Genomic DNA, 27,910 nt, shown 5'->3' with positions numbered 1-27,910 from the left:
ATGAACCAACCAACCAACCAACCCTGAAGAAAGATTTTTCCTCGTGGCTCGTCAAAGTGGCTGTTTAAAATTTAAATAACCTGTTTGCCAGTGTGATGTTCTTTCTTTCCTTTAACACTTATAAATTGCTCATAAAGGATGGTTGTGTTCCTTGAGTTTGATAATGCACCAGACGTCATGTCAGTGTGACACATAATCCAGTGAGAAAAGACATAATAGGTCTGAATGTGAATTTCAGCAATAAAAAAGCAAAAATAGTGCTAAGCACGAGGGATTGAAAGAACAGAACAGTACGTACAAATTGTGTGAAACACACATTCTTTCAAAAGTTTGGTGTTTATGGGCTATTTCCACTTCTTAATGATGGCCCACACGTCGAAAAATTTGCATTTGACCCATGTTCGTTGCCATGGAAATGCTAGAGCTAAATTTAAAGTGTAGTGCATCTTTTTCATTGCAGGTTGGCTGGCATTCGTGTCCGAGATATACTGTCAGATGCCAACCATGACAAAGTATGGCTTTGCTTGTTTTTGTTTATAATTTTCACATTCTTGGAGGGGGGGAGAACATGGGGGTTTCTCGTTTGTTAGGCTTGTGCTCCGAGGCTTGCGTAGTGATCCTGTTTAAAGCAAGAAAGAAAGCCAAACTATTGCATCGTGTTTAAGTCAGGCGTGAAATGCTTGAACAATAACGTTCAGGGATGCAATCACTTTGACAAGATTTCTTATGACTTGGCGCTGGATATGTTGTCTTGTATGGCCTACAGATTTTCTTGCACAGCGTCAAACATGCTTCTCTCGAGGTAGTGTGCAGAACTCTGTTGGCTGTAGGCTCCGATATGTCTGGTGTTGGATCATGTGAAATCTTGCAAACGTGATCGTGTCCTTTCATCATTCGTGAACAGCGCCCTAGGTACAAGTTTGTAATTTTCGCTTCTTGTAGCATCCAATCTCTTCTTCCTTTAAGGAATATGTGCCGGCACAGAAATTTTGTCTCGTATCTTTAATACACAGCTGTCATGCCATCAATGATGGTATAAAACTTCAGTTTTTTGGTAGTGCAACATGTAGTTCATAACATCATCTTGTAACTCTGCCAGTGTACAAAATGCGTGCCTGTGGTGGTGGCTTAGTGGCTATACTGTTGTGCTGTTGATCGTGAGGTCGTGGGTTTGATTCTTAGGCATAGTGGTCGCATTCCAAAGGGGCTGGCCGAAATGCAAAAGACACTTGTGTAGTACTTAGATTTAGGTGCGTGTTAAAGTACCCCAGGTGGTCAAAATTAAACCAAAGCCCTCTGCTGCATTTTCTCTTACAGGCCATGTATTGGTTTGGTAGGTTGAACCCCATCGCACAAAATGCATGACAAGGGCATTGCCACTTTGGGCTTATAGAGGGCCACCTGGTTATATCCCAGAAATTGCAGGTGGTGGTCGCATGGTCCGTCAGTGTTCACCGTGCAGTCATTGCAGCCCATGCCACTACCAAGATGATGCCAGAACGCTAATTTCCCATATGCTATTAGCGTTTGCATTCATTAATGTTATTTCTATTTTTTATTTTTGTGGTGACCTAGCATAAGTGTGGGTTACAGTTTTCCGGAGTAGTTGTCACCTTTGGTTTGCCATGCAGGTTTCTCGAGACGAGGCCTTGAATGCAGTAAAGGAGGACGTGATTGAGAAGCTCCAAGGTAAGGAGTGGCTGTGGATTCTTTTTGTTCTTTTACAGCCCTGAGCTTTAGGACCTCCTTGTTGTTTATTTTGGTGTGAGTGTATGATTACTGCTAATGCTAATGTATCTTTGAATAAACTTTCGAACTTTGAAAGTAAAAAATATACTACAACATTTGGCTTTGGTAACAAGATATAAAGTATCCAGTCAATTAGTCTGCACACTCTGAACTAGTTCAGGAGGTGCTGCACTTCTCTTTTCATTTTGCAATTTCATCATGGTGGTATCTCCACTTTGTCATTAGTTTCACACAGGGCAGGCTTCGAGCAAGACGAGTGAACAGCATTGCCTGCAGAAAGGTAATGCGAGGCTCGTGCGGGTGGTGCCGTGCCTGTTTTGCATGAGCGGGAAATAGAAATGAACTGACGGGAATTAGTTCATGAAGTGCAGGGCTAAATGAATGTACCCAAGATGGGGCGAGTTGTTGTTTATGCATACTTTGTGAATGGCGCTTAAAACAGGAAGCAGGCAAAAGCAACAAATGCATACGTGGGATCTTGTGAGTGGCGCGAAAAATGCAGCTTAGTGTTCTTGTAAATCACCATTGTCTTTTATTATACGACTTCATTTGTCTGCCTTTCTTTATTTGACTTATTCCGTCACCTCTCGCAACAAAGTGCCTTTTCCTTTCATGCTTTTTTTTTCTTGCACTCTCTCCCTGTCTTTTAGTTGCTGTTTTCTTTTTGCTGTTTTGCGTAACCCATCTTGATGTATTTTACTGGTTAGTTCTTTTTGTCTGTCCTATGCCTTTTTGTGCCGTTTACATGTATTTGGCTTTTGTTTTGGGATTCTATGATTATGAGACGTACAAACATTGTCAACTGTGTGAGAACAAATGAGGATGAGTATGCCTTGAACTAGTGAATTTCAGACGATTGAGAGTTGAGGTATTGGGGGCATTGTTATGAATGAAAAATGAGCATTGCGCGGTTTCTAGACAAGCAATGTAATGTTTCTAAATTTAGTGTGCCCCTTTAGTGTCCCATGGAGGGTTCTGCAATATGTAGCTAAATGTTTTAAGAACTGATACTGCAAATGTGTTGAGAATCTGGGATGCTGTTAATGCAACACTTATCAGTACTAGATGTGGTGTTTTTAGTCATCGTATAAATGTAATTGTACAACATGATGAACATGTGAATAACCTTCACTGCAGGAAGGTGCTGTCTTGTACTGACACAAGTGTTTCCGCATGGTTATTTCTTTTCCAGAAAGCTTTCCAGGAACGGAGAACTACCTGTTAAATGAAGCCTTCACATCAGTAGTCAAAGAAACCTTTCGGCAGCAAGTTCTTACGAATGAAGAAAGGTGACCAGGCATTTTTCAGCTTCTGTAGTTTTCTGGTTTTAACATGTCGCAGTTTAAAAGGCCTGAAGGCAAGAAATGAGCTCTGTGTTAGTAAAGCCTGCCTCCTTAACACGAGCAGGTACTATTGGAATTTGAGTGGCTATGTCGTGAAATGTTTCGACCAAAAGTCATTAAACTGCGTTTTGGCTGTTGTGTACACTGTAACGAGAGTTTTTCGCCCTGTACAGAACTAAAGGCTCTTTAATGAATACATTGTTGTGCCAACAGGAAAATAAAGACTTAGGAGGGCAGTTAAGAAACGATAGGTCGAGTGCTGAATTTCAGCTGATCTTATTCTTACAGCAGAGCAGGGAGAATCAACAAATGCGCATGCGTACGTCAGTGTTGTCTAGAGTGATTACAGTGACGTTTTTAACAGCTGCATCTCACTGTCAAACAGAAAAACAGACGTTAATACAACTCGTGCCTCTCTCTTTTATGCGATATGCCTCCAACAGTTCTCTTGCTAACGTATCACCACTCCTGCCAAGTATCTTAATGTCACACAGTAGTGGCTGGCATCTGCCTGCCAAGCAAACCATGCATTGCGCAGGTAAATACGTATTGCCTTTGTTAATTATAGACAATTCGTGCTCCCGGGCCTGGTCATTCACACATCTCCTCGTTTGTCCCACATAGGACTTCCCACATTTCAGGGGTATCTCGTATATAATGCCCGTTGCACATTTCATGTACGGTCTAGTGTGGTTTTTCTGACTCCTGCATTCTGACTTATGTATCCTGACTTTTTGTCAATGCAGCCTATGCATGTACGCAGTCCAGCCAACTTGCGTGGCGCCAAGAAAACAACTGGCACACCAAACCTAGTAGTGACTTTCTTCAAGCTGTGGGAAAGTTTGTGGACGTATGGCTCCACTGCGGGTTTGCATCCTTTTTGATCAGGGCTAGGCATATGCTTTTTTCCCTTCACCTTCTATATATACGAGATACCGCTGAAATGTGGGAAATCCTACGGGGTACCAACGGGGAGATGTGTCAGTGACCGGGCCCGGGAGCATGAATTGTCTATAACTAACAAAGGCAATGCGCATTTACCTGTGCATTCAGTAATGCGTTCAGTACATCACCAAAATGCAATCGTATGATACATTTTCTGGATGTTATACATCATGTGAACAAGAAATGTTGTGAAGCACGTATGATCGAGAGCAGTAGGTGCCCGTCAAGGCAGCTTCCCCACAGTTCTCACCCGCCCATGTCGTGAAAAAATGCCGGCACGCACTCATAGTCTCCTCTTCCGGTACCAGCAAATTTACTTGCAAGTTTTCACACATCACATTCACAGCTATTACTGCCAACCCTACTGTTATAAGTACCTTCACCTATCTGTTAGAACGGTGGTGTGTTCGGATTACCATCTAAGAAAAGCGAGCAGTAAGCTTCCGATGGCACTACCCCACACGCGCTGTGAAACAGCTATGTGAAGGTATGCAGCGTGCGAAGTGACCATCACGCTTCGCTTTGGTGGGATTGTATTTTGCCATCGCCTACTGGCTTGATTTCATTTCGGTTTCCCGTCACCGTCTTAGAACAGTGCACGATGAGAAAACAACAAAGCACGTCTTGGGTTGCTCAAGCTTCACCAGCTCGATGTGCGTCGGTGTCTCATGCCGCAGCCATTCCCTCCAAGTGGAAGCGTCAAAACTTCCCACCGAAATGCCCCTACCTGAAAAAGCTTCTGACCCAGGCCAAACTTAAGGAGCACGAATGTAAGCTTGCAAACACCGCAAAAACAACATTGTGTGTCCCGGGCTGTTGGGGCCCCGCCAGCTCAGTGCGTGTCGGCATCTTGTGCTGCAATGATTCGTGCAAGGTTTCGCATTTCGTACATGTCAATTACAGTTAAGGCTGCCAAATTTTTTTTTTTTGTGGCTTCGAGTCATATGTTTTCTCGTTTAGTATGTTCTTTCTCGCGTGTTGTTCCTAAATGGATGAATATGGTCATACTGTATTCTTCATGGTATCTGTAGACACATGCTTTCATTGACAGCAGAGCTTAATTGACTTTGATGCTGCCTGTAGACACATGCTTTCATTGACAGCAGAGCTTAATTGACTTCGATGCTGCATTCAGATCATCGCCGAATGTGGTGAAAACGTAACTCACTTAGCACCTTGCGTGTTGTTGCTAAACCTTTGCATTTCTCTCCATGCAGGTTTGACGGCCGAAGTCTAACGGCCTTGCGCGACATATCTTGTCAGATTGACTTGTTTCAGCCACTTCATGGGTCAGCCCTGTTTCAAAGAGGACAGACACAGGTGAACTTCCAGAAGGCCCTGACTTCAGAGGCTGCATCTGGGGTTAATTATTTTGACTTGCAGCATGCCACATTGGTCGTGTAATTGGTATGAAGTAATGTGTGTGCTTACAGTAAAAGCTTGTCAATTCGAGTTCCACGGGGATGCTACAAAAATTCGAATTATACAAAATTTGAACTAATGAAATTCAGAGAAAACATAGCTTGGTTAAGGCGCACATATAGTCCGACGTGGCGTGAGCATGCGTGCACACATGCTACATCATGTTGGCGTGAACGTCTATACTCGAAGCACTGGTGCAGCCAAAATAACTGGCCATGGCCAATACAGTTCGACGTGCCCCGACGCCGACATGGCTCTTGCTCCATCCATGCGCAGAAAAAAAAGAATGTTGCAGTTTTGCCCAAAAAGTGAAACATCGATTGCGATAGCAAATTAGTAAAAGGTAATTATACGAAGTAAGGATAGTAGTTTTATCGGCCATGTCAGCTTCTAAACATTCGCTTACTAACTAAATTAACAAGTACGCTGTCACGCGCGCACAGGTAAACATGGACACATCACGCTCGGTGACCGCGGAAACTCACTGAAAAACGCTGGAGTGACGAATCACGGCCATAGCAACGAGCAAATTGACTTTCGTACAGCACTTGTTTCAATGTGAACGAAATGTGGAAAGCACATTGCATACGAAGCTACTGGCACTATGCACACTCTGCAAACATTGCAGATCGCATTTTGGCCGCGTCGCAGATCGCTTTTAAGATACGGTGCCCACACGGCCTCGCTGTAAGCAGCAGCCGCTGGAGAAGAATGCTTCCCCCTCCCTCCCTCCGTCTCACTCCAGTGCCTTGCGCGCGACAGGAGAGGGCGTGCATGTGAGATTGAGCCGCGTACGTCGGCTCGCCCTTGCACGCTTTCGCTCGCACTTACAGCATACGACGCATGCAGACGATTTTATCGCCCTTGAGCTTAGTACGGAACCTCATGGGAGAGAAGCGACCTACAACAGAGGCATTGGCCATGCCTGGCCAGGCGCAAACGCATCTCCCTCTAGTCGGGTCTAAATAAAGGGCTGCAGATGGAAAAAACAAAGCCGCGCGGCCAGCGCGGCGACGCCAACATGCTCCCGTGCGCGAGCACTGTCCCCATCCATGATGGCACAGAGTTCAAATTATTGGTGACGGTGCATATTCCAGTGCGAATTAGCGGGATGTGTTACATATTGCTTACAATACGTTGCTGAACGGACCGCGGCGGCTGCTTCGAATTATCTGAAATTTCGAATTAACAAGTTGTGAACTAACAAGCTTTTACTGTATTTCTTTGTCTTGTCTCTGTGCCATCTAGTCAAGGAAATTTCAGCGTAACATTGAGGTGCAAGATGCGTACAATTCTCACTCTTAGTCGTGGCGTCACGGCAGCACCCAGTGCATTGCCATGAAGTTTGACCTATGCTTTTTCGTTAATTAATCAATGAATGCTGCCAGCCCCATTACTGGGGCTATTGCAGGAGTCGAAAGGAAAGAAAGAGAGAATGTACATAAATGGTAAATATAGACATTCTTATTGCAGACTATAAAGAGATAAAAGTATGAAGGCATAGGTACTACACAGATAACTAACTTGGCACTTGTGATACAGGTCAGAGGAGATATTAAAGTGCACCGCTTACCGAACGCAACTAACCAGCTTTGCGTATTTTTTTTATGTATGGGGGAGACAAGACGAAAACACTACGGCCAACTGCAAAAAATATATATATATTTGTCTTGTCTTCTGCTGCTGTGCGCATGCTCAAGCACGCTTTGACACCAACTTGCCCAATGGCTGATGTGTGGTTTAATCAATTTCTGGCAGGTTCTCTGCACCGTCGCATTCGATTCCTTGCACTCAGTCCTGCGATCGGATCCCGTCTCGGTGATCACAGGGTGAGTTTGCATAGCCACACTTGCTCTTACAACTCACTGCGGCAGATTGGTGGCTATGGTGCTACATTACTGATGGCTGCATTTTATGGGGGCGAATTGTAGAAATGCTGGTGTACGTAGATTTAGGTGCACGTTAAAGAAGCCCAGGTGGCAAAAATTAATTCAGAGTGCCCCACTGGATGGTGTGCCTCGTAATCAGATGAGGGTTTTGGCATGCAGAACCTCAGAATTTAATCTTAATTAAAATTTTTTCCCTTTCCAGTTTCAAAATTCTGCAGCTCACTGTGTCCGACTCTCATTAGTGCTACATACAGACCTTAGTTTAAGAATTTGATGGGACCCAAGAATTGAGTCCTAGTTAAATTGAATGCTTCGGTAAATCGAGGATGCTTAAACACTTATGCAAATAAAATAATATTCATTCAAGTGCAATAAAATTCTGCTTCTTTTTGCTTGTGTGGGCTTTGTCAGCACGGAGTGCAAGCACTTGTAGACAGCGCGCCTGTTTGATCTCGACTGCTACACAGCCGCTGATGCCATCTGGTAAATCCGATGCCAAGTTTGCAGATGTTTAGGCCCTGCAACGAGCAGTTTCCTAAAAAACAAGCACCTGTCTCCTTAAACCAGTATGATAATGCAGTTACTGCAGCAGCAGCATTATGTGAATATATTTTGAGACATTTTGAGAGTGACAGTTTTTCTGTCACATCTTTCCTGACCCATATTTTCCTCCATAACACAGTTAAGTTGTATGAGACATTGAATTCACTTTGTTGCTTTGAGGTCGTCAATGTATTAGGTTCTGTGAATGTATGCTGGGGAATTAGATGGACTTTGTCATATAAGAAGTTTAGTATGGCTTGACTGTGTGACTGTTTTTTTTTCTCTACTTCCATGTTTTCCCGAGCTAGTGGAATAAAGGAGAAGAACTTCATGCTCCATTATGAGGTACGTGAAACAGCTGTTCTTGTTCTCGCCTGTGTGGTACTCGCAGGCGTTGTTTGAGTATTCAAATGGAACGTTTCATGTGAATTCCTTTTCTTGCTAGTTCAGTGTGAGTGAATGGCACTGATGATGCTGTCTGTTTCTATGTTACGCTTGTGACGTGTTCATGGGAATAAATTAAATTGACCCATAGTGGCTAATGCATTGCACGGCTGAACATGAAGCTGCGTGTTCGATTGTATTCCGAGGCGCCCGCCTTTTTTATTGAGTTGGAAGGCAGGAACAGTTGCGCTCCATGCTCCGGGTGCTCTTCGAAGAACCCCTGGTGGTCAAAATTATTACTAAGGCTTCTCTTACAGCCTTTGTGTCTCCTTTGTACAAAAATACCCAATCAATCAATCGTTCAATCTGTACGTCAGTGTGAGTTAAGGTTAAATTGATTGGTCTCTTAGGAGGTGCGGTGATGAATTTCATGATCAAGTTGCCTTGCTCAGTGACGAAGACATCCTAGGTTCGAGCACAGGGCAGGTATACTGTAATATGCAGCCTTCATTAATGTTTTTAAATTGTAAGGCAACCTTTTTTAAAACATTCTGTGTAAAGAGTTGAGCCTCAAATGGGGTGCTATGACTGCATCCTTGTGCACCTTCTTAATTTCAGTGCAGATTTCTTGCTGCTGCAAAGATGCAACATAATGCGAGTGAGCTCTTTGGTGCCTCCTTAAAGTGCACATCAAGTGAGCATCGCTTAGTATCACCTACAGATAACTCGGGGGTTGGATTGCCTGTTGCGGCGATTTCGACGTCCTCCGGGGAGGAGAATTTCGCTGAAGGAGTGGTCAAGGGATGGAGGGTAGTTTTGTTTCAATGTATGTTTCTCTTTTGCAGACGTCGTGTCAAAAATGGTACTTGCGAAGCAAGATGCCAATAGAACTCCATATCTGAGTGTTTATAGAACTCATCACATGAATGTATTCCTACAGTTCAGCACATTTTTCACCGCTGCTTGAAGTGCGAATGCTACTGTAACTAACACCTACTTGCAGAGCTCTCCATATACATGGCAAGTGCTGTATTAACATCTGCATGACTTTGCCAAAACCTAGGAGCAGTCAGAGTGAGGTAGTAAGCATGCCCTATAATGTGCATTGCAAAATACTTGGTGAGGATGCTATCCTAGCCAAGGTTGGCAGAAGCTAGCAGTGGTCTAAGCAAGGGTTCCCTGCCTCCTAAGCCCTTTACATATGTGCGCCATGGAATGCGAACATGAAGAACTTGTTTATGTGCATAGAACGTGGACCAGGTACAGTCAAAGCCGAATATATCGAATCCGGATATAACAAGTAATTGTGTGTTATGAACAGCTGTAAAATCCTCTTGAAAATTGTTGTATAAAACTTTTATTTTATGTATCGAATTATTGACATATCGAGCTATTTCGTGATACCCTTCGAGTTCGATATGTCTGTGTTCGACTGTACTTGCATTCTGAGCACATGTGCCTACAATCTGCAGCGCTACGTAATGGCATCCTGGAGTGGTCGTTTCGGAGTGCTCCAGAGGTAGTCATCTTGTTCGGGTGGCCAAAAAAGGCCGCTCCGACTACATTCGGTTGGTTCTTTCAGGCCTCCGAAATCCAACTTGGAGCGCTGAGAAAGGCTCCCACCAATGACGCAGGAGCAATTGCAAGATCTGCCCTGCTTCTGGTCATGCGAGTGCTATGCAGCTTTCGTAAGCGTGCTTTTGCCAGTGTCGGCTAGGTCGTGTAGACGTTTTCGTGATTGTGCTCTCATGCTTTGTGAGCCTCACGTCGATGATGGTGGCACAGCAACATTTGCATTTGTTAGCGGCGCCTTCAATTCCTTTTCTTTTTAGTTGTGAGGGAGGCAGTGACGGCACCTTCTCATAGGGCTGAAAACATGCTGTGCTGGTGTAGGACTGCCTTGCAAGCAGTGGCCATCGTAGCGGTTGATTTCATAGCCCGCCATTTTCTGTCTGGCTTGCGCTCTCTCTAACCTTGATGCTATAATGCTGTGTGATGCGAGGATCTTCAGTAAGGCATCACTGAAAGTTCCCTCGGCCCTCACTTCCTTCTCTCTCACTGCTCTGTAAAGTCACCCGTTGTTCTAGTAGGGCGTGCTTTCTCTGACTCAGACCTGAAGCATCTTGCAATCTGTCTCGTAGGGCCGGATCGACCACCCAAATTTACCATAAGCTCCGGCATATTTGAACCCAAAGTTGTCTCACAGAGGTGTGATTGGCTTGTGATTGGACTATCTTGCAAAGCGTCATGTGTGCATTCTGTCAAAGCAGTTCTGAAGCCAGTGTTCCTTGAAACAGTTCACTGGAAAAATAACCACAACGAAATGCAACATCTGTGTTGCATTTGTGTTTCTGTTGTATTTCGTCTGTGAAAACTCTTGAATGCTCCTCCTCTTGTCTACAAAAGCCATACAGCATCCCACCATGCAATGCCCTGATTGGCTGTATTCTCCAATAGTTCCCATCATATGCAACCAATGAGATTGGCCGGAGTGGACCCTCAGGAAGGAGAGAGCTTGGCCATGGAGCGCTCGCCGAGAATGCTCTTCGACCACTTGTGCCGAAGGATTTTCCATTCACCATAAGACTGACCTCAGAGGTGCTTGAATCGAATGGTGAGTGGTTGTTGATTGCTGTAAGCATCTTTCTGAAAACAAGGTTACTGGAAAAATGGGCTGTTCTTTATATCGTGGGGCAGCATATTTTCTAAAATTCTGTTGCCTTTAATATGTTCCTCTATGATACCTTTGGCATCCAATGTTGACATGCTGCAGTGCCTGAATAGCTGGTACTAATATAGACCCGTTTCATAATTACATAAGGCTATCTTTCCTGCAATACCTAATTTAATACCTACTAATACCTAGACCCATAATGATTGTTCGTATATGCAGGATCCTAAAAGAAATAGAAAGGATGTTATGGTGTAAATGTTAATGGCTGAACTCGTTTAATTAAATGTATTGACTGCGAGGCCTTTGTACAGTTGGGGTCAAAAGCTTCTAAACCGTGGAATCTGAGAAAAAAAACTGATGGCATCATCAAGCCCAGGTTTGAAGCTGGCTGTTCAGATTTTTAGCCTGTGCTGGTGTACAGAAAAAACAATTTCATACGATTTTACTGACTACACTAATAAACTACTAGAAAATTAAGCATTTCCTCGGATTTCCTGGTTTGTAAACTTTTGACGCCGACTGTATGCGTTGGCCAACTGTCGTGAACATGCCTGCCACCACTGTTGTCATCGTTGTGCTGCAGGGTCATCATCCATGGCAAGCGTTTGCGGCGGGAGCCTTGCCCTGATGGATGCCGGAGTACCCATCTCGGCATCTGCGGCCGGCGTTGCCATTGGTCTCGTCACTGTGCCAGATCCGGAGCGCTCTTACGAGCTCGCTGACTATCGGTTGCTCACGGACATCTTGGTGAGGAGTTAGCACTGCTTGTTTCATCATGGCGAGACCTAACATTGCTGTGTCTTTGAGCACTGATAAGCTTAATTTTATCAGCAGGCACTGAATTGTGTACTTTTACTGACCAAAAAGCTCAAAGGTCTTTGCATAAAATTATCACTGAAAGGAACTGTAATAGCTGTTTCAAGTCTCTTTCCATGCCTGTAACATAGTATGTATGCTCTTGCTCGTTAGTTGACACTTATTGTGTACATTGACGAGTTGACTTGTGCCACCAAGGCACAGATATGATGCACCTCGTTATAAAGTTACGAAGGTACAGATACGAAGCGCCTTTGTTTGCCTGGATGGGGTATTGTGTCGACATCTAGTAAGCACGTTGTAAATGACAACTGTTGTCTCTGACATATCGGTGCACCTCTGCGTCTAATTCCTTGCTTTCTCTTTAATGTGATTAAGCATATGACTAATATAATGCTTCAGGGAAGACAGCATAAAGTGGTGTCAGCATTAGGTAATATCCTCCTGAAATAATGAAAAAGCAAATTCTTGCGTGGTTACATATTGCAGAGGAATGTATGACATGCGGGGGGCAAAAAGACACGAATGAACGCAACCACTATGTATAACTTTCTGCCGTAAGTAATAAAGGTGGTGCCAGCCATAATGCAAACGCCAGCCTTAAAGCTGTCACTTTATGGCTGGAATTGAAGTCTTGTGCCTACTGTTTGTTTTAGGGCATCGAGGACTATCTGGGTGACATGGACTTCAAGATGGCCGGTACCAAGAAGGGCATCACAGCGCTCCAGGTATGCTGGTGGAAGCTTTCTTCTGTAAAGTGGATTTACTCGGCGAACTGAATCATGGTTTGACTTGGGGTTGTATATGTAGCATATCACGGTATCCTGCGGGACCTGTTCCCGCTGCGCTCACTTGCTCAGCGTGAAGCTGTCCACAGTGTGGCTGAGAGCCAAGTCGCCATTGGGATTGTCAGCTAGGAATAATAAAATACTTACTGAAAAACACCTTAATTTGACAACTATCCTATACTTAATTAATTTAAGTTGCCCCTTCAATGGAAACATGTACAGCAGAAATGCGTGGCTTGGGCTGTTAGCCGGATGGCCATGAGTGGAAGAGTGCAGTAACTAGACACGTTAGAACGTTGCCCGTGCTTTAGGAAGCACGGGCAACGTGCTCCCCAAAGCACGCCTTGACTAGTGTGCAAAAGCGACATCCCTCATTCTGCCTTCTGCTGTATTGCAGCCGAGCGACCATGTCGCTTACTTCTTTCATTTCTTCTCTCCCGTTTATTTTTTATTCCTTTATTTTTGTTGTGCGGTATGCTGTCAATGTTGGTTTTCCATGTTCTGCATTGGACAATTTACTGAAGTCATGTGTGCCATAATTGGCGACATTGCAGGCAGTGCGTTTGACGTAGAGGCATTTATGTGTGTGACCTCGGTTATCCGGCTGGATGTGGGGGCTCCCTCAAAAGGAAGTTATCATCATCATCATCAGCCTGGTTATGCCCACTGCAGGGCAAAGGCCTCTCCCATACTTCTCGAACTACCCCGGTCATGAACTAGTTGTGGCCATGTCGTCCCTGCAAACTTCTTAACCTCATCCGCTCACCTAACTTTCTGCCGCCCCCTGCTACACTTCCCTTCCCTTGGAATCCAGTCTGTAACCCTTAATGACCATCGGTTATCTTCCCTCCTCATTACATGTCCTGCCCATGCCCATTTCTTTTTCTTGATTTCAACTAAGATGTCATTAGCCTGCGTTTGTTCTCTCACCCAATCTGCTCTTTTCTTATCCCTTAACGTTACACCCATCATTCTTCTTTCCATAGCTGGTTGCGTCGTCCTCAATTTAAGTAGAATCCTTTTTGTGAAAAGGAAGTGCACGGAGGCTTTTGTTTGAAATTGCAGCGCTTTTTCACGCCGTGCAGTGGTTTGACACTTTGCAGGTGCAATCGTCAGTGCTGACCTATGCACCACGCTTTTCTGTTTGCCAAAATCTGGGGATAGGTCTTTTTAAGTTCAGTATGTAGATATTGTACTTCCCACACCTGTTAAATCTACTCCACTAATTTTCTTGTAATTTTATTTCTTTCTTTTTGATGACACACAGGCTGACATCAAGATTCCCGGGCTTCCTCTGAAAGTTGTCATGGAGGCCATTCAGCAGGCAACTGGTAAGTTCGGTCCTGTTCACCAAACATTTGATTTGGAGTAATGGCAAATCAATCAATCAATCAATCAATCAATCAATCAATCAATCAATCAATCAATCAATCAATCAATCAATCAATCATGATTATTTATGGTACATATAATAACATGTTATTTTTATGCAGGCAGGGTCCCAGAGCCCTTTCAAGGCTTGAAGCAGAAGTTTGTTTTTTAACATAAGTGATTACAAGATAATTACAAGGCAAAAAAATACTGTATTTACTCGATTCTAACGAGCCCTCGATTGTAATGCTCACCCGCTTTCCGGGAACAAAAAAAAAAAAAAAAAGTAAAGAAGAAATGCCCTCGACTATAATGCACACCTGTTTACCGTGACCTAAAAAAAAGTCCTTTACAGCCCAGTGCACTTCATTCTTTCATACAGAAATACAACTCTCTCATTTGGATAAACAAAGCTTTACTCCCAATCTACTAAAGTTGCGATAAATAAAGAAAGTTGCAGTTTTGCCCAAAATGCGAAGCATCCATTGCGATAGCAAATTAGTAGACAGCTATACGAAAAATAAAGATAGTTGTTTTATTGGCCGTGTAAACTTTTACACACTCAGTTAATAACTAAATTAACAAGCATGGTGTCACACGCACAGAAGCAAACTTGAACACCTCTCGCTCAATGACTGAGAAAATTCTGTATAAGAACGCTGGAGTCGGGGGTGCAGTAGTAGGAGCAAGCGAATTAACCTTTGTGCGGCCTCTTGCTTCAACGCGAACTAAGCGACCAGAACACAGCCTCTTGCGCCTAGACGCATAGACTCTACATCGCATATCGCTTTCACAAGATATGGGCCGCGTGGCCGGCCGGTACACAACAGCCTCCAGAGTAGAACACCTCTCCTGTTTGCTCCAGTCCCGCACGTAAGCTTCGGGAACTCCCAACGCTCGTGATGTGGCCCGGTTTCCGTCCGTCTCCGCACACGTGATAACTTTCCTTCTAATTGCAGCATCATGATGAACTTGGCGTGTCTTCACAGTCAGCACTACCACGCTGTTCGAGCAAACGCAGAAAACGGGAAGATCGATGGTGGACTAACCTAAGCATGCATACTACAGCACATGGTGGAAGCTACGGCAGCTAGGTTCAAAGCCTGTACGAGGCGACCATATAGAAATGCAGATGGCGATAGGGTAACGCATATTTAGGATCCTACTCAAATCTAACATGCACGCAATTTTTGGACCCGTTTTATCAGAAAAAAAGTGTGCGTTAGATTCGAGTAAATACAGTAAATACAGATATTACAATAGCTTTGTTACAAATGTGTCCAATGTGTGTTTTTCTTTGTTAACAAGGTTACTATTGTAAGTTAAGTACAGAAACACGAACAGGTTGCTTGTATAAATAAAATGATGTGAATGATGCGATGCTATACGATAAAAGTTTTCCACAGTTTTGCGGCAGTGCAAGAAAATGAATATAATCTGTAGTTAGTTCTTATGTAGGGTATGCGTAATGATACAGTTGAAGTAGAACGTAGCGAATAGTATGTGGGTTTTTGATATGTTAACATTATTGATGGGCATAGAACAGCACTATGTAGAAGTTTGTAAGCAAGTAATAAAACATGATAATTGGTACAAACTGTTATGGGTTGTATGTTTAGTAATCTGTTAGCATATGAAACTGAGTCTGTTTTTTGTATGAAGAGAATAGCACGTAGTGCTGTGTTCTGTGCTACTTCAAGGGGTTTCAGCGTTGTCTGGCAAGTTGATCTGTAAGTTGCTATAGCATATGTAATGTGTGAGTGTATGAATGAATAATATAATTTTAACAATGTTGTTAACGGGAAATTATAATGTAACTTTTAAAGACGAGGTATTCACCTATACATCTTAAGTGTTGATTAATGAACACTGTGTGTACCATTGCTGTGTGCATTATGGTTGCGTTGCTTGCACAGCTCTTTCCACTCTAGCATACATATTTCCTGCCGAGTCTGTTGAGGTTCATACTCGCTTGGTGGCAGTATTGGTCATTTAAGGGATAGAAGATTTTTAATAAAATTTCAGAAAAAAAGAATTAAAGAATTTAGACATTTTAATCAAGTGAATCTGTTCGTGTACACAGCAATTATTTGACTGATAGCTATAATGGATAGTCTTTACTCTGGTTGAGATTGCGTATAAGGTGGGAGTGTGCCTTAGAACAAAATTTTGAAAGATCCTTGTTCTTCTAGTCAGAGTGCTGAAAACTTGTAGACAGAGTCGAACCCATTTACAACGAACTCCATAGTTCCACGAAAAGTGGTCGTTGTATCAGTAGTTTGGTACAGATGAACTTGCCTTTCAAGAGGCGCAGAAATTAATGGCACTGAAGCTGGCATTGACAGTTATGATTTGACGCTGCTTTGGTCTGAAAATTGGGAATTTCAGTGTCTTCAGCTTTGTCACCAGCATTTTCTCGCATCTAGCTGCAAGCTTCTGTTGGAAAACGTCATCTGAAGAATGGAATTTGGTGTAGCAGCTCTTTCACGATGGCACCCGGCCGGTTCCAATCGCCTGCCCTTTCGAAACTATGAGGGCAGCTGCCGACATTCTTTTTTTTTTTCTTCGAGAGCTTGTAATATAGTTTTTCACTGTGAGCCAGACACGAGTGGATTCTGCATACGATAGCCGAGCGTTCTAGTTGTCTGGACGGGGAAATTACTGTGGCATGCCAGCATTTTGCAAAGGCTGCAGGATCAGCCACAAGCGGGCAGAGAGCCCCAGCTTTACGTTTTCCATGTCACTTCGGCCAACATAGTACGAAGCTTGAAAGGCAGAACGCCATTGGGAACCGTTATGAGCAGCGCCGTAAGCAAACTCTCGACTAACCATGGTCACCCGATGAGAACATAGTAAACGTGACACCGACATGTGCTGCGGGGGTAACAATGTTACGAATGGGTGGCTGTTGGTCGAAACCATCCATATATGCATGGTGCATGTGGTGACGCATGGAGAACTGGAGAATGCTACTGTCGTGGCCTCTGAGATAGCACCCACCCATCTGCCAGTGCCATGTTGGAGGCGGCAGCCACTGTACGCTGTGGTGCCTCTCCCTGCGTGCCTTGAGCATGGAGTGCCTTGAAAGCATGGTTAGCCTAGCATGGTTGAAAGTGAGTGGCTTTCCGCGCAGCTTCTCAAATCTGTTCGCTCATCTTGTCGGTTGCACTTTCACTGCGGTTGGACTGGAGCTGGAGGCACACTGCCATGCTCCCAGTTATATTGTGCTTCCGTGCCTCGGAGGCACCCTCCTTTTACCAGGCCCGGGCTTGAGACGTTTGTTGTAACATTACGGCACCTTTGAAACTGTACGTTACAGCTGGATGCAGCTTCAATGGGAAGGGCCATAAAATTGTAGATGCGGTGAAATGTGGCGTTGTCGTAACCAATAAATTTTTATAGCTGTTATCATTACGAGCAGGTTCGAGCGTATATGCAATTTTATCTGCTTATTTCAAATGTGAGGACATTTTTTTTTAACTCTTTTGGTTCTAATTTTATGCAAGTTTTAAAAATCTTGCTGGCCAGTATACGAATGGTTTCTGCAAGAACCAGTAAATGTGATAAGACCAGCCCTTATTGCTTTCTCTACCCCAGGACAAGAGTTGCTGTACTTTGAAGTTAAACTCAAAAGAACACTTTTCCGAGTGTGAACTTCGAAGTCTTGCTACTCTTGTCTAGACCAACCCGCCGTGGTTGTTCAGTGGCTATGGTGTTGGGCTGCTGAGCACGAGGTCGCGGGATCGAATCCCGGCCACGGTGGTCGCATTTCGGTGGGGGTGAAATGCGAAAACACCTGTGTACTTTGATTTAGGTGCACGTTAAAGAACCCCAGGTGGTCGAAATTTCTGGAGTCCTCCACTACGGTGTGCCTCATAATCAGAAAGTGGTTTTGGCACGTAAAACCCCATAATTCTTGTCTAGACCAAGCAATAAGGCTAGTCTTATTGCATTTCCTGAGTCGTGCAGATGCAATTGATGCACTGTTCAACAAAATTTGATAAGCTTGCATAATATTAGTCCCTTTCTTCGTCGTCGGTTCCTTTCTATTCATACATCATCTATTCATAAATCTCTCATCCTGTCAAAGTGTGGATGGACCTGTCACACAAGCTCGTCATCGCTGCAACGCTCTGAAAGAGTGACAGAGCAGGGAAACTTTTCTCTAGCTGCAGTCACTAATTTAGCTTGCAAAGTTTTTGTGCATTTAGATGACCTCTCCTCAAGGCGGCACAACAAAAGGTGTGCAGTGTTATTTTCTTTAGCACGAGTTGCTTCTGCAGAGGCAGGGAGTGTGCTTAGAACGCAAAACGAGTATATTCAACGAGTGGCAGGGGCTGTGTGAAGGAGGTGGGTGCCCCACTTATTTCTGAAGTGACAATCAGAGGGTCGGATATGGCTAATGGTTGTTAAATTTCAGATTTGTATTGTTGATTTCCTTCCAAGCACAGGCTCTATTGAATTTTGTAATGCTCAGTTGAATTTTATATTATGAATATAATTCTATATTTTATTAGAGGATTCTAGTTTATTTAAAACATTTTTTTTTTCTTCGAGTTTCACACTGTCACCCATTCGATTCCTGAGCAAGATGGCCACAATCTTACAGGGCAGAATGTAAAAATACTTGTGCAGTAATTAGATTTAGGTGCAGGTTAAAGCACCCCAGCTGGTCGAAATTTATCTAGAGCCTCCCTCAATGAAGCACCCCTCGTATCCCTTGAGTAGCTTGAGTAGTAACCCACAGCCTAACCTGCTGTCACTGTGTTCTGATGCCATGCAAAAGAAGAAAACGGCATTTGAACACACATTCGATCATTTCTTAAATCTTCAGAAGGGAAGTCTGAGATCCTCAAGATCATGAACGAAGTGATCAGCAAGCCAAGGACTCTGAAAAAAGACAACTGGCCTGTCTCTGGTAAGTTCCTTCATTCGATGACATTTTAAAAGAAAAGGTTCATGCTTCTTCCATGTTTTCCTCACATGGCTTATAAATATGAATTGCTGCGGGTGCTCTTTCCAAGCTGAACAATTTGCTGTCTGATAAACCCTGTACTAGCAAAACAGAGAAGAGTTGTAGGTCAGTTAAATACATCGTTTAGGAAACGGCCAACCTAGCTTTCTCCTTATGCACAATTGTCCAAAATATGGTGGCCAGCTCACCGCTAAAATGGTGATTACTGGTCTGTTTGTGTGTCATTCTTGCTTTCATGTATTAAATCTGATGGGACTGAATGCAAAAAAACAGTGACAAAGCACTTGCCACAGATTAATCAGTATTTTAGCAACGTGTTCCCAGCCATGCTTTGGGCTACGTGCATTGCAGCAAAGCCACCTCGTCACTTTTCTAAAGGGTCTATTGTGTGTTTACTGCAGACTTTGGACTAGGCGGCCTAGTTGCAAAGTCAAAGTTCACATGGCTTTTTAGAATGGCAGTCCTGTATTTCAAGGCCATGTGAATGCTGCATTGGACTTCCGTTAATCCAGTCTCGACAGGGCTGTGAAACAGGTCGATATTGTCTGAGAGTTTTAATGAAAAAGCATTCGAAGTAGGTGGATGTTCTTTTGCTACTTCTGATGCAGCTAAATCAAAAGGTGAATCAAATACTTTGCTGTCAAATCAATGGCAATCAGCAGCCGTAATATTTCCGAGGGTCATCTTGAATGGTGACTTTTCCCCTGTGATCCCTCGAGGAGGTTATCAGCATGTTGCATGTAACTTTCCAAGTTGAAAATTACTCTGTGTTTGAACTGTAAAGAGGCATCAAGTGTGCATATTTTTCTGATAGAGGCATCTGTCCTGGTACAAATCGTGCATGATGCCGTTGTTATGTGCATTAAGTTGGACTAAGCAAACACTTATGGCATTTTCGGGTGGTCTTTCCAGATAGCTCTGGTGGCACTGCAAAGCTCATGTAAAAGAGTAGCTAAGCGTTGCTGCTAGCACAGACAGGCCCAACCGATGATAAGAAAGCAGGATCATTACTTCCGTATTGCGTTGTTCTCATATAGTTATGTTAAAGGTGTTTTTCATTACCTTTGTAGCATGGTCAGAGCACTCTCAAACGACCACTTGAATGTGGCGTAAGAAATAAAAAATTATTTCCAATTGTTTTGCAATTGTTTCAGGAAGCTTGAACTGCCTTGTCCGCATGCAAAATAAACAAAATATTTTTTTTTCTCCTGCTCAGAGAGGTTAGAAGTTCCAGTGCATCAGCGGGCACGCTTCGTTGGTCTCGGAGGTCACAACCTGAAGAAGCTGACTGCCGAAACAGGTAAAACAGTAAATTTTTTTTAGTATTATAGCTATTACAACTGCTCTATTCAATTTGTACTGTATTTTTGCATGTATAACCTGCCGCTGCCTTAACCTGCACCTAGTGATACTGACCCTCAGATGGACAGAAAAAAAAAAAAACATTAGGTTTTATAAAGCACGCATATTTTGATAGCAGACAGCAAAGTTCGAATCAATATGAAAGGAACCCAGCATAATTATTAGCACCGTCAAGCTATAAGAAGCGACCATGCAGGGCTCATAAGGGTCCTTGTAACCCTTGAACAACATTAAGTAGCATAACACTATTTTCGAAGCTTTGAAAGCCCTTATACATTAGAAAATTGCATAATACCTTGAATTTGGTCCCCCAACCAAGCTGTGTTTTGTATACCTGGCCATAAGGTTGACACAACCCAAATCAAGACAATCCAGTTAGGTGATTTGTAATAAGGAGTGGCTATGTTTTTGGCGCATGAAGTCTTTTTCGTGTGCTGTTTTTCCCCTTCATTTATGCACAGCGAAAAGAACATAAAACAAGTATCTAAAAGGATGTACATTGGAACCCGGATATATTGAGCTCTAAGGGAATTACAAAATACATACTTCGATATATTATTAATTCGAAGTATAACATATGCCTGTCTGAAGCTTATCTGAAAACTCCACACGTCTCGGGCAGTCTTCAAAGAATGTGAAGAAGCAGATATTTACCCATCCTATGCCCAGAGCTACTACTCGGTGAAAAAATAAGAGTGGAGTGCCTCCCATTTCTCGTGGAATGCGTTTATTGGACCAGGTGGCCGTTTGTGGTCTTAAAGCTGTGTGTCGATCTTGTTTCCGATAATGAATGGCCGCAGGTACAGTCAAACCCGGCTATATCGAACTCGCAAAAAAACGCCTATCAGTTCGATATAGAGCATAATTCGATATAAGCCTGCTAAATAATTGGATGTCATAAAAGCACATACCATTTATAAAATCACTTTATTAACGAAACTAGCTTAGTTTGGCATAAATTAGTCCTGCATTTTCTTCTGCTTGGGCAATTCCGCTGCCTGCGACGCACGCACTTCCCCACGTTGTCTAAGGAGTCGGAGCAGCTGAGGCCGCAACCTTCCGCATTCGCGCAGAAGCGCCGGACTAATGCGAGTGCACCAATCACTTCGGAGGATGTGGGCAAAGGACCGTAGTTGCTTTCCTCAATGTGCCTACTTTCATTTGTGCTCGGTACGATGTCGGCGATGTAGTCTTCGTTTCCGGGCTCTACCGTGGTCGTGACACCATCATCTGCACTCACAAACTCGTCCACCGTTGATTCGAATGTCCCGAAAATTTTGACAGCTCGCTCCAAACTTCGGCAACACCGGCAACGGCTTCGTCGCATTCATCAGAATTTACAGTCCTCACCGAGCACGCGGAAACCGGCACGTATGAAGAACCCCTCGTACACGGCCGTGCGTACGCGTCGGGCGCCATGGGCACCGGGTTGCGAGTCTGGCCACTTCAGCCCTAATCGTGCCGAGAGTGCTCCTCGGAATCTTGCACGCTGCGGGGACATCTAACTTCTCATCGCGTTCGACGCGATTTATGATTTCGAGCTTCACGACGAAAGGCGAATTCTGCCGCTTCATCACGGCAACACTGTGGGAAAATGCCCACAAGGCGCAAACACGATAAACCAGAGAAGCAGCCAGACAACTCGCACTTTCGCCATCTAGCACGAAGAGAGCACAAGAGCCTCTGATTGGCTGTCTGAGCAAGCGCTGTAGGCGGGCCAGGATCATTTTTTGCTGGGGAGTGTCGCTAGATAGTGATCTAAAGAAAGGACGGACGCTTGATTCTGCAGCCCGTGAGGGAGCACGGCGAATCGTCGTCAGGGGAGAGGGGGTGGAAAGTGAAAGATGATAGAGAAAGAGGGAGGATGTGGCCTAATATGCGCGACAGGGGGAGTGTCGACGGCTCGCCTGAACAGCCCGAGTCAGCGCGGTCACGGTAGGGAGAGCGGTTGGATGGAGCCGCGCCGCCGGGTTTCCCCGCTACCGCGAGGGAAAGCCAACTTCTGGGGCACTTTTCCGCCGCTTGACGTTCGATATATCGGGAGTCACTGCAATATTTGTTCGATGTAAGCGTAATTTTTGCTATATATACTTGTTGTAACTATACCGTGACCAGAAATTGTTCGATATATAGAATAATTCGATGTAAACGGGTTCGATATAGTCGGGTTCGACTGTAGTACACTTTTTAAGTTCTTTGCACTCTTAGTATGCTTCACCGCATTACACAGCTGTAACACGGTGAAGCTTACTAATGCAAACTCGAAATTTCAGAGAGCAAATAAGACCCTTGCTGAACGAGTCCTCCAGATTGTGAGACATGCAGCTTGCCAAGTTTTCCTTCATTGCATGTACTGCCCATAATATTCAATGTCTTGTGAGCCTTTCCAAAAAACAGTGCTGTTTCGCCAACATGAATATTTCTGATGGCACGAGAAGTGATGGCAGTCTCATTAGGGATAGCGTGCTTGCAGGGGTGCAGCTCGACACAGTGTTCAATGCATCGAATGTGACCGTGAACGGAAGTTTGATATGCGCATAGTGTAGTTCTTTTGCACGGAATTTCCAAAGGGATGTTGCAACCATATGATATAGACAATAAGTCAGTGTACCTGGGTTCGGTATATCCTGGTTCGACTGTAGTACCTAATTTTATGCAGCCACACCTGACACACAGTTGATTGAACAAATCAGTTCTGTGGAAATACGCTAAATGGAGCAAGGTTCAAGAAAGGGAACATTGGTTCATGAAAATTTATCCACATTGCGGATTTCTGCAGAATTGGTTTACTTTTGCAGGTTTCTGGCATTTTTGAGTTCCAATAAATTAGACTTCTCGCTGCCATCTTCAAGCCTTCTGGTGAGCTTGAGACAACAGGGCGACCACTCCCGGTTTCGATTTTGTAGCAATGCCTTTCGCTTGATGCTATGCTACACTTCTTATCCTATTCATGGCCGGCTGACCCCATTTTTAGAATGCGGGCAAAGTATTGCTCTGACCACTGACATAATACAAAAAAGAATATCTCCAGAAAAGGCATCACTAAAAAGCACATGACCATAGGTTTGATCCCTAAACCAAGGCAAATTTTTCAACTGTAGAGTTTTAGTGTTTCTGAGAAACCCAGATGGGTTCTCTTCGTTGCTCTGCGTTACTTTCAAGTTGATTTCGTTGTACAGCTTTTAGTGTTGCAAAGCGTTCCTCTTTAAAACTCTTTTTTTCCTCCCCTCTGGCTTTCCCACAGGTGTTCAGCTGTCGGCAATCGATGACACTTGCTTCGAGATGTTTGCTCCGAACCAGGATGCCATGAATGAAGCAAAAGAGATGGTCGAGCAGTTTCTCAAGGAAGAGGTGTGTGTTGCCCTGATTTGACCGTAGTGTAGGCTTCATATAGCGCAGGAAGAAACTGTGTACAACATGGCTTGTGTATTGTAGAAAGTGCATGTATTTTTCTTTTCTTTTCTTTTTAGACCTTCTGACAAACATTCTGCATTTGTTGGATTTATGAAGGCATTGAGAATTGCTAACAGTCTCAAACCTCTGCTGTACATGTCAATTCTGTAAATCATTCGCAGCTGGAAAGCTTTATTTGAGTAGATTCAGTCGGTGTATGGCTAGCTAGTGTCATTGCATAACTCGTGGCAATGATGTGTGAAAAATAAGAGTGACTTGAATATGATATTTACCTAATAATAACGGGCTGCAATATGTTACAGCATAAAAATAAAGCGTTTTCTCTCTTGGTTGTGTCGAAGAGTGTAATAAATGTACTTGTAACAGTCTTTATTATTAGCAAGATGAGTAACACATAACGATCAGTTACTGGCATAACAATAAGATAGTTGGCCAGCTTGTATCAAAAAGAACATGTAGCCGAATGCTGCTACGCAAGACATATATAACTAGGGGTGTGCAGATACTTGGATATCATCGAACCAAATTGAATAGTGAACGTTCAGTTACCGTACTTACTCGAATCTAGGCCGATGTTTTTTTTTTTTTTTGAGAAAACGATGTGCGAAAGTTGGGGGTCGGCTTAGATTCAAGTACCATGGTTTGACCGCTATATGCCCGGCCGCGCTAGCGGCATGACGGCTTGCCACACACCGATCTCAGGCTGCCGTGTGCAGGCGAGGAGAGGAGACGGCGGAGGAGAGAGTAGATGGTGGTACTTTTCTTATATAGGGAACTTAGCTGGCAAGGGTGGATTGTGTCACGTGATTACGGCGCCACTGATTACCATGCGCTTTGACACCCCCTTCTCACTTCCTCCCGCTTGGCGCAGGCACGGAGCTGGCAGTTTTCTGAAAGCGATCATTTGGTGCAGTCGCGTTGGTTGAGTTTTGGAAGGGTCGCGTCTTATCCACGTGCTCGCGAAACGCCTGTGCCACCTGCACTTGAGAAGCGATGGCATCAACCAAGCGGTGCCACTGCAGTGCAGCCTTTAAGCGAAAGGCCGTTTTGTACGCGGAGAAAACTTAGAACCTGCAAGCGCAGCGCGAGTTTGGCGTGCACGAAAAGAATGTGCAACGATGGCGCAAACAACGGACCGAACTGATCAGCTTAGCAGCATCCCACTTGGTGTTCACTGGACCAAAAATGGGCCGACACCATGAGGTGGAAGAAGTTGGCGCCAATTTTACCACGGAACAAAGGGAAGTGGGAATGCCCGTGATGACAGAGGTTATCCAGGTGAAAGCCAGGGAAGTTGCCAACGTGAGGGGTGTCGCACGAGCCAATTTTAAAGCGAGCAGGGGCTGGGCAACGCGCTTTATGAAACGGTTCGGGTTCAGCCTGAGACGACAGACCTCCATGTGTCAGAAGCTGCCCGCTGACTTCGAGGAGAAGCTTGCGAAGTTTCAGTGCGACATGATGGACAAACGGCGGCAAAAGGGCTACCAACTGGGGCAAATTGCAAACGCCGACCAGACCCCGGTGTTCTTCGACATGCCAATGGCACACACCGTGAACAGAAAGGGTGTGAAGGAAGTCAAACTTAGGACGGCGGGCTACGAAAAGCAGCGAATGACAGTAATGTTGTGTTGCACTGCCGATGAACGAAAACTCCCCCCATACGTAATATTCAAGCGCAAGACTCTACCAGCGAGCAAAAAGTTTCAGAGAAATGTTGTGCGCGTTCACAACAAAGGTTGGATGTCCAGCGGTTTGATGGAGGACTGGGTGAAAACGGTTTCGGAACGCCGTCTAGGGGCCGCGTTGTGGAAGCAGTCACTTCTAGTCCTCGATTCCTACCACGGCCACCTGGCTGACAGCGTGAAGACTACGCTTTCTCGTGCTGGGACAGACATCGCCATGATCCCTGGTGGCATGACTAGCCAACTCCAACCGCTTGACGTCGCCATTAATAAGCCATTTAATGCCTGCAAAGTGTGCGCTTACGCAATAAAGATGCTGGGTTTTCTGTTGACGAAACGGAGTTTTTTTCATTCGGCCTACATTCGAAGTAATTTTTTTTTTTCTGGCTTCGGACTTTGGGGGGGGGTCGGCTTAGAATCGGAGTCGGCCTAGATTCGAGTAAGTACGGTAATTAGATTTTTCGAATATTAGCTCTGGGGACCGATGCAGCGCCACATGTCGCGTGCACCACGAAGCTCCTCGGGCTCAATGCTGCGTAAATGAGCGCACCCCGGGCATGCTACTCTGGCTGACCGGGGCGCGGACTTTGTCTCGGTGACGATTGCTGCTGCCCTACTGCGTGCGCTTCCCGACCTTAGCCCGACGCAGGTTATTATACTTGCCGCGCCCGAACTCTGCAATTTACAGAACAGCGCCGTGTCAGCCGGGACCGCCTCTGTCGGCACGATAAAGTTTGTTGAGGTCGACCGGACCGGTTGAAACGTCAAAGTGACACGCGGACGGAGGAAGCGGCAACAAAAGCAGTGCATATGTTGGGAAGTGTGAAAGCATGTGCGAAGATCGGGCCGAATAGCCATCAAAAGTGACTTCATGTCACTTTGACAACCGTCAATCTAACCCGCACGTGTGTTCTTGGGACCGATCACTGATGAGACACCCGTATAAATATGTTAGCAGCAAGCATGCCACAATGGCCACTTCGGCCAGCGGTGAGTTTTCATCACGGCCACACTGCCTAGGCAGTTAGACCTAATCAGCGGTGCTTTACTGGGTGCCGGTGGCTAAAGTTGTGGGTTAGTGCTAGATTGACACAAATCTATTTGCAGAAGCCGCACGATACTCAGAAAGCCGACGAACTGCCTTGCAGAGGGAAGTGAGTGCACGTGATGGCGACAAAGTTGCTTGCGGCCACCATTTTTGCGACACACTGTATGGCGGCCTCTTGTCCCCGGTGCCGCGCGTAGATGCACATCGGTCTCTTTTTGTAGCTTCAAGCCATCTGTCACAAGGCTAGCTTTGGATTTACACGGCAGGCGTGAAAGTGTCACGTCCCGGCTGTGTACCATATAATGTGGAATATAGGTCGAGGCAGAATATAGGTCGATCCCCTTACATTGAAGCAAAGAAGTCAACATAAAAATTATAAGGTATTTAGTGGTGCCGCCAGACTCGTCACCTGCTCATTCGTCTGAGCTGTCTGAACTCTCGTCCGAAGACGACTGCTTTTCGCTGGCTGCGTCCCACAACATGTCATCCTTGGTGCCGTCCAAGGAGTTGCTAATGCAACGCTTCTTGAATGCCCGCACCACCATATTGTCGGGCAGCGAGTGCCAAGCCTGCGACACCCATGTAGCCACAGCAGCGAGAGGCGGCCTGCGCAGCTGGCCGGTTGGGGTCGTCGGGTTGTCGCGGGCCATCCACTGATTATATTGTTCATGGACACGGTCTTTAAAGGGCTTGTTGAGCACAACGTCCAGTGGCTGAAGTGTTGAGGTCATGCCTCCCGGAATGACGGCGACTTCCGTGCTCCCGTCGCGGAGTGCCTGATTCACACCTGCGGTCAAGTGCCCGCTAAAGGCATCCAAAACGAGCATGCTCGGACACCGCAGGAGTGCGCCGGGTCGTCGATTCCAGACGGTCTTAATCCAATTGAGCATGAGGCCCTCGTCCATATAGCCCTTTTCATTCATGCGAACGACATCCTGCGGGAAAGCCTCTTTCGGCAGCGTCTTCCTCTTGAAGATTATGTATGGAGGCAGCTTTTTGCCGTCTGCAGTACACGCGAGCATCACCGTAAAGCGTGAATGCTCGTTCCCCATAGAAAGAAGCTTGATTTCTTTTGCGCCGCGTTCGCACACTGTGGTGGGCGACGGCATGTCGAACCACACCGGCGTTTCATCCGTGTTGCCGATCTGTCCCAACATGTAGCCATGCTGCTGCCGGAGACGGATAACATAGCGCTGGAATTCGACCAGCTTGTCCTCGTATGCCTCTGGCAGCTTCTGGCAGATTTATGTGTGCCGTCGAAGTGCGAATTCCTTGCGTCGCATGAAGCGACGAACCCAATAAATGGAGCCCTTGAATTGTTCCTTGGGCAGTCCGGACTCTCGGGCGATCTCAATAGCTTTGATGCGGATGAGTTCCGCTGTCACTGGCAAAGATCTGGCATGGTGCTTGCGGACGAAATCCGTCACCTTCTCTTCGAGCTCCGGGTGCACCGCGCGGCGCCCGCGAAAGGACGTCTTCCGCGCGTTGCAGGCAGACAGCTTGAC

The 27,910-nt window shown here is 45.1% G+C and overlaps 1 protein-coding gene across 1 annotated transcript in view; it reads left to right on the top strand.

Moving 5' to 3' along the window:
- Nucleotides 1–27,910, top strand: part of PNPase (polyribonucleotide nucleotidyltransferase 1) — a 56,845-nt gene that overhangs the window by 21,177 nt on the left and 7,758 nt on the right. The window contains exons 8-20 of the mRNA XM_050181047.2: nt 461–512; nt 1,632–1,689; nt 2,942–3,038; nt 5,255–5,357; nt 7,218–7,288; nt 8,200–8,236; nt 10,733–10,889; nt 11,533–11,696; nt 12,422–12,493; nt 13,821–13,884; nt 18,759–18,842; nt 20,116–20,199; nt 23,506–23,612. Of these exons, the coding sequence (XP_050037004.1) occupies nt 461–512; nt 1,632–1,689; nt 2,942–3,038; nt 5,255–5,357; nt 7,218–7,288; nt 8,200–8,236; nt 10,733–10,889; nt 11,533–11,696; nt 12,422–12,493; nt 13,821–13,884; nt 18,759–18,842; nt 20,116–20,199; nt 23,506–23,612 (1,150 nt within the window). The remainder of the gene's footprint in view (nt 1–460; nt 513–1,631; nt 1,690–2,941; nt 3,039–5,254; nt 5,358–7,217; nt 7,289–8,199; nt 8,237–10,732; nt 10,890–11,532; nt 11,697–12,421; nt 12,494–13,820; nt 13,885–18,758; nt 18,843–20,115; nt 20,200–23,505; nt 23,613–27,910) is intronic.

This window comes from Dermacentor andersoni, chromosome 7 (genome assembly GCF_023375885.2).
Source record: "Dermacentor andersoni chromosome 7, qqDerAnde1_hic_scaffold, whole genome shotgun sequence".
NCBI classification, from domain to species: domain Eukaryota; kingdom Metazoa; phylum Arthropoda; class Arachnida; order Ixodida; family Ixodidae; genus Dermacentor; species Dermacentor andersoni.
This window is presented reverse-complemented; position numbering and strand designations above follow the sequence as displayed.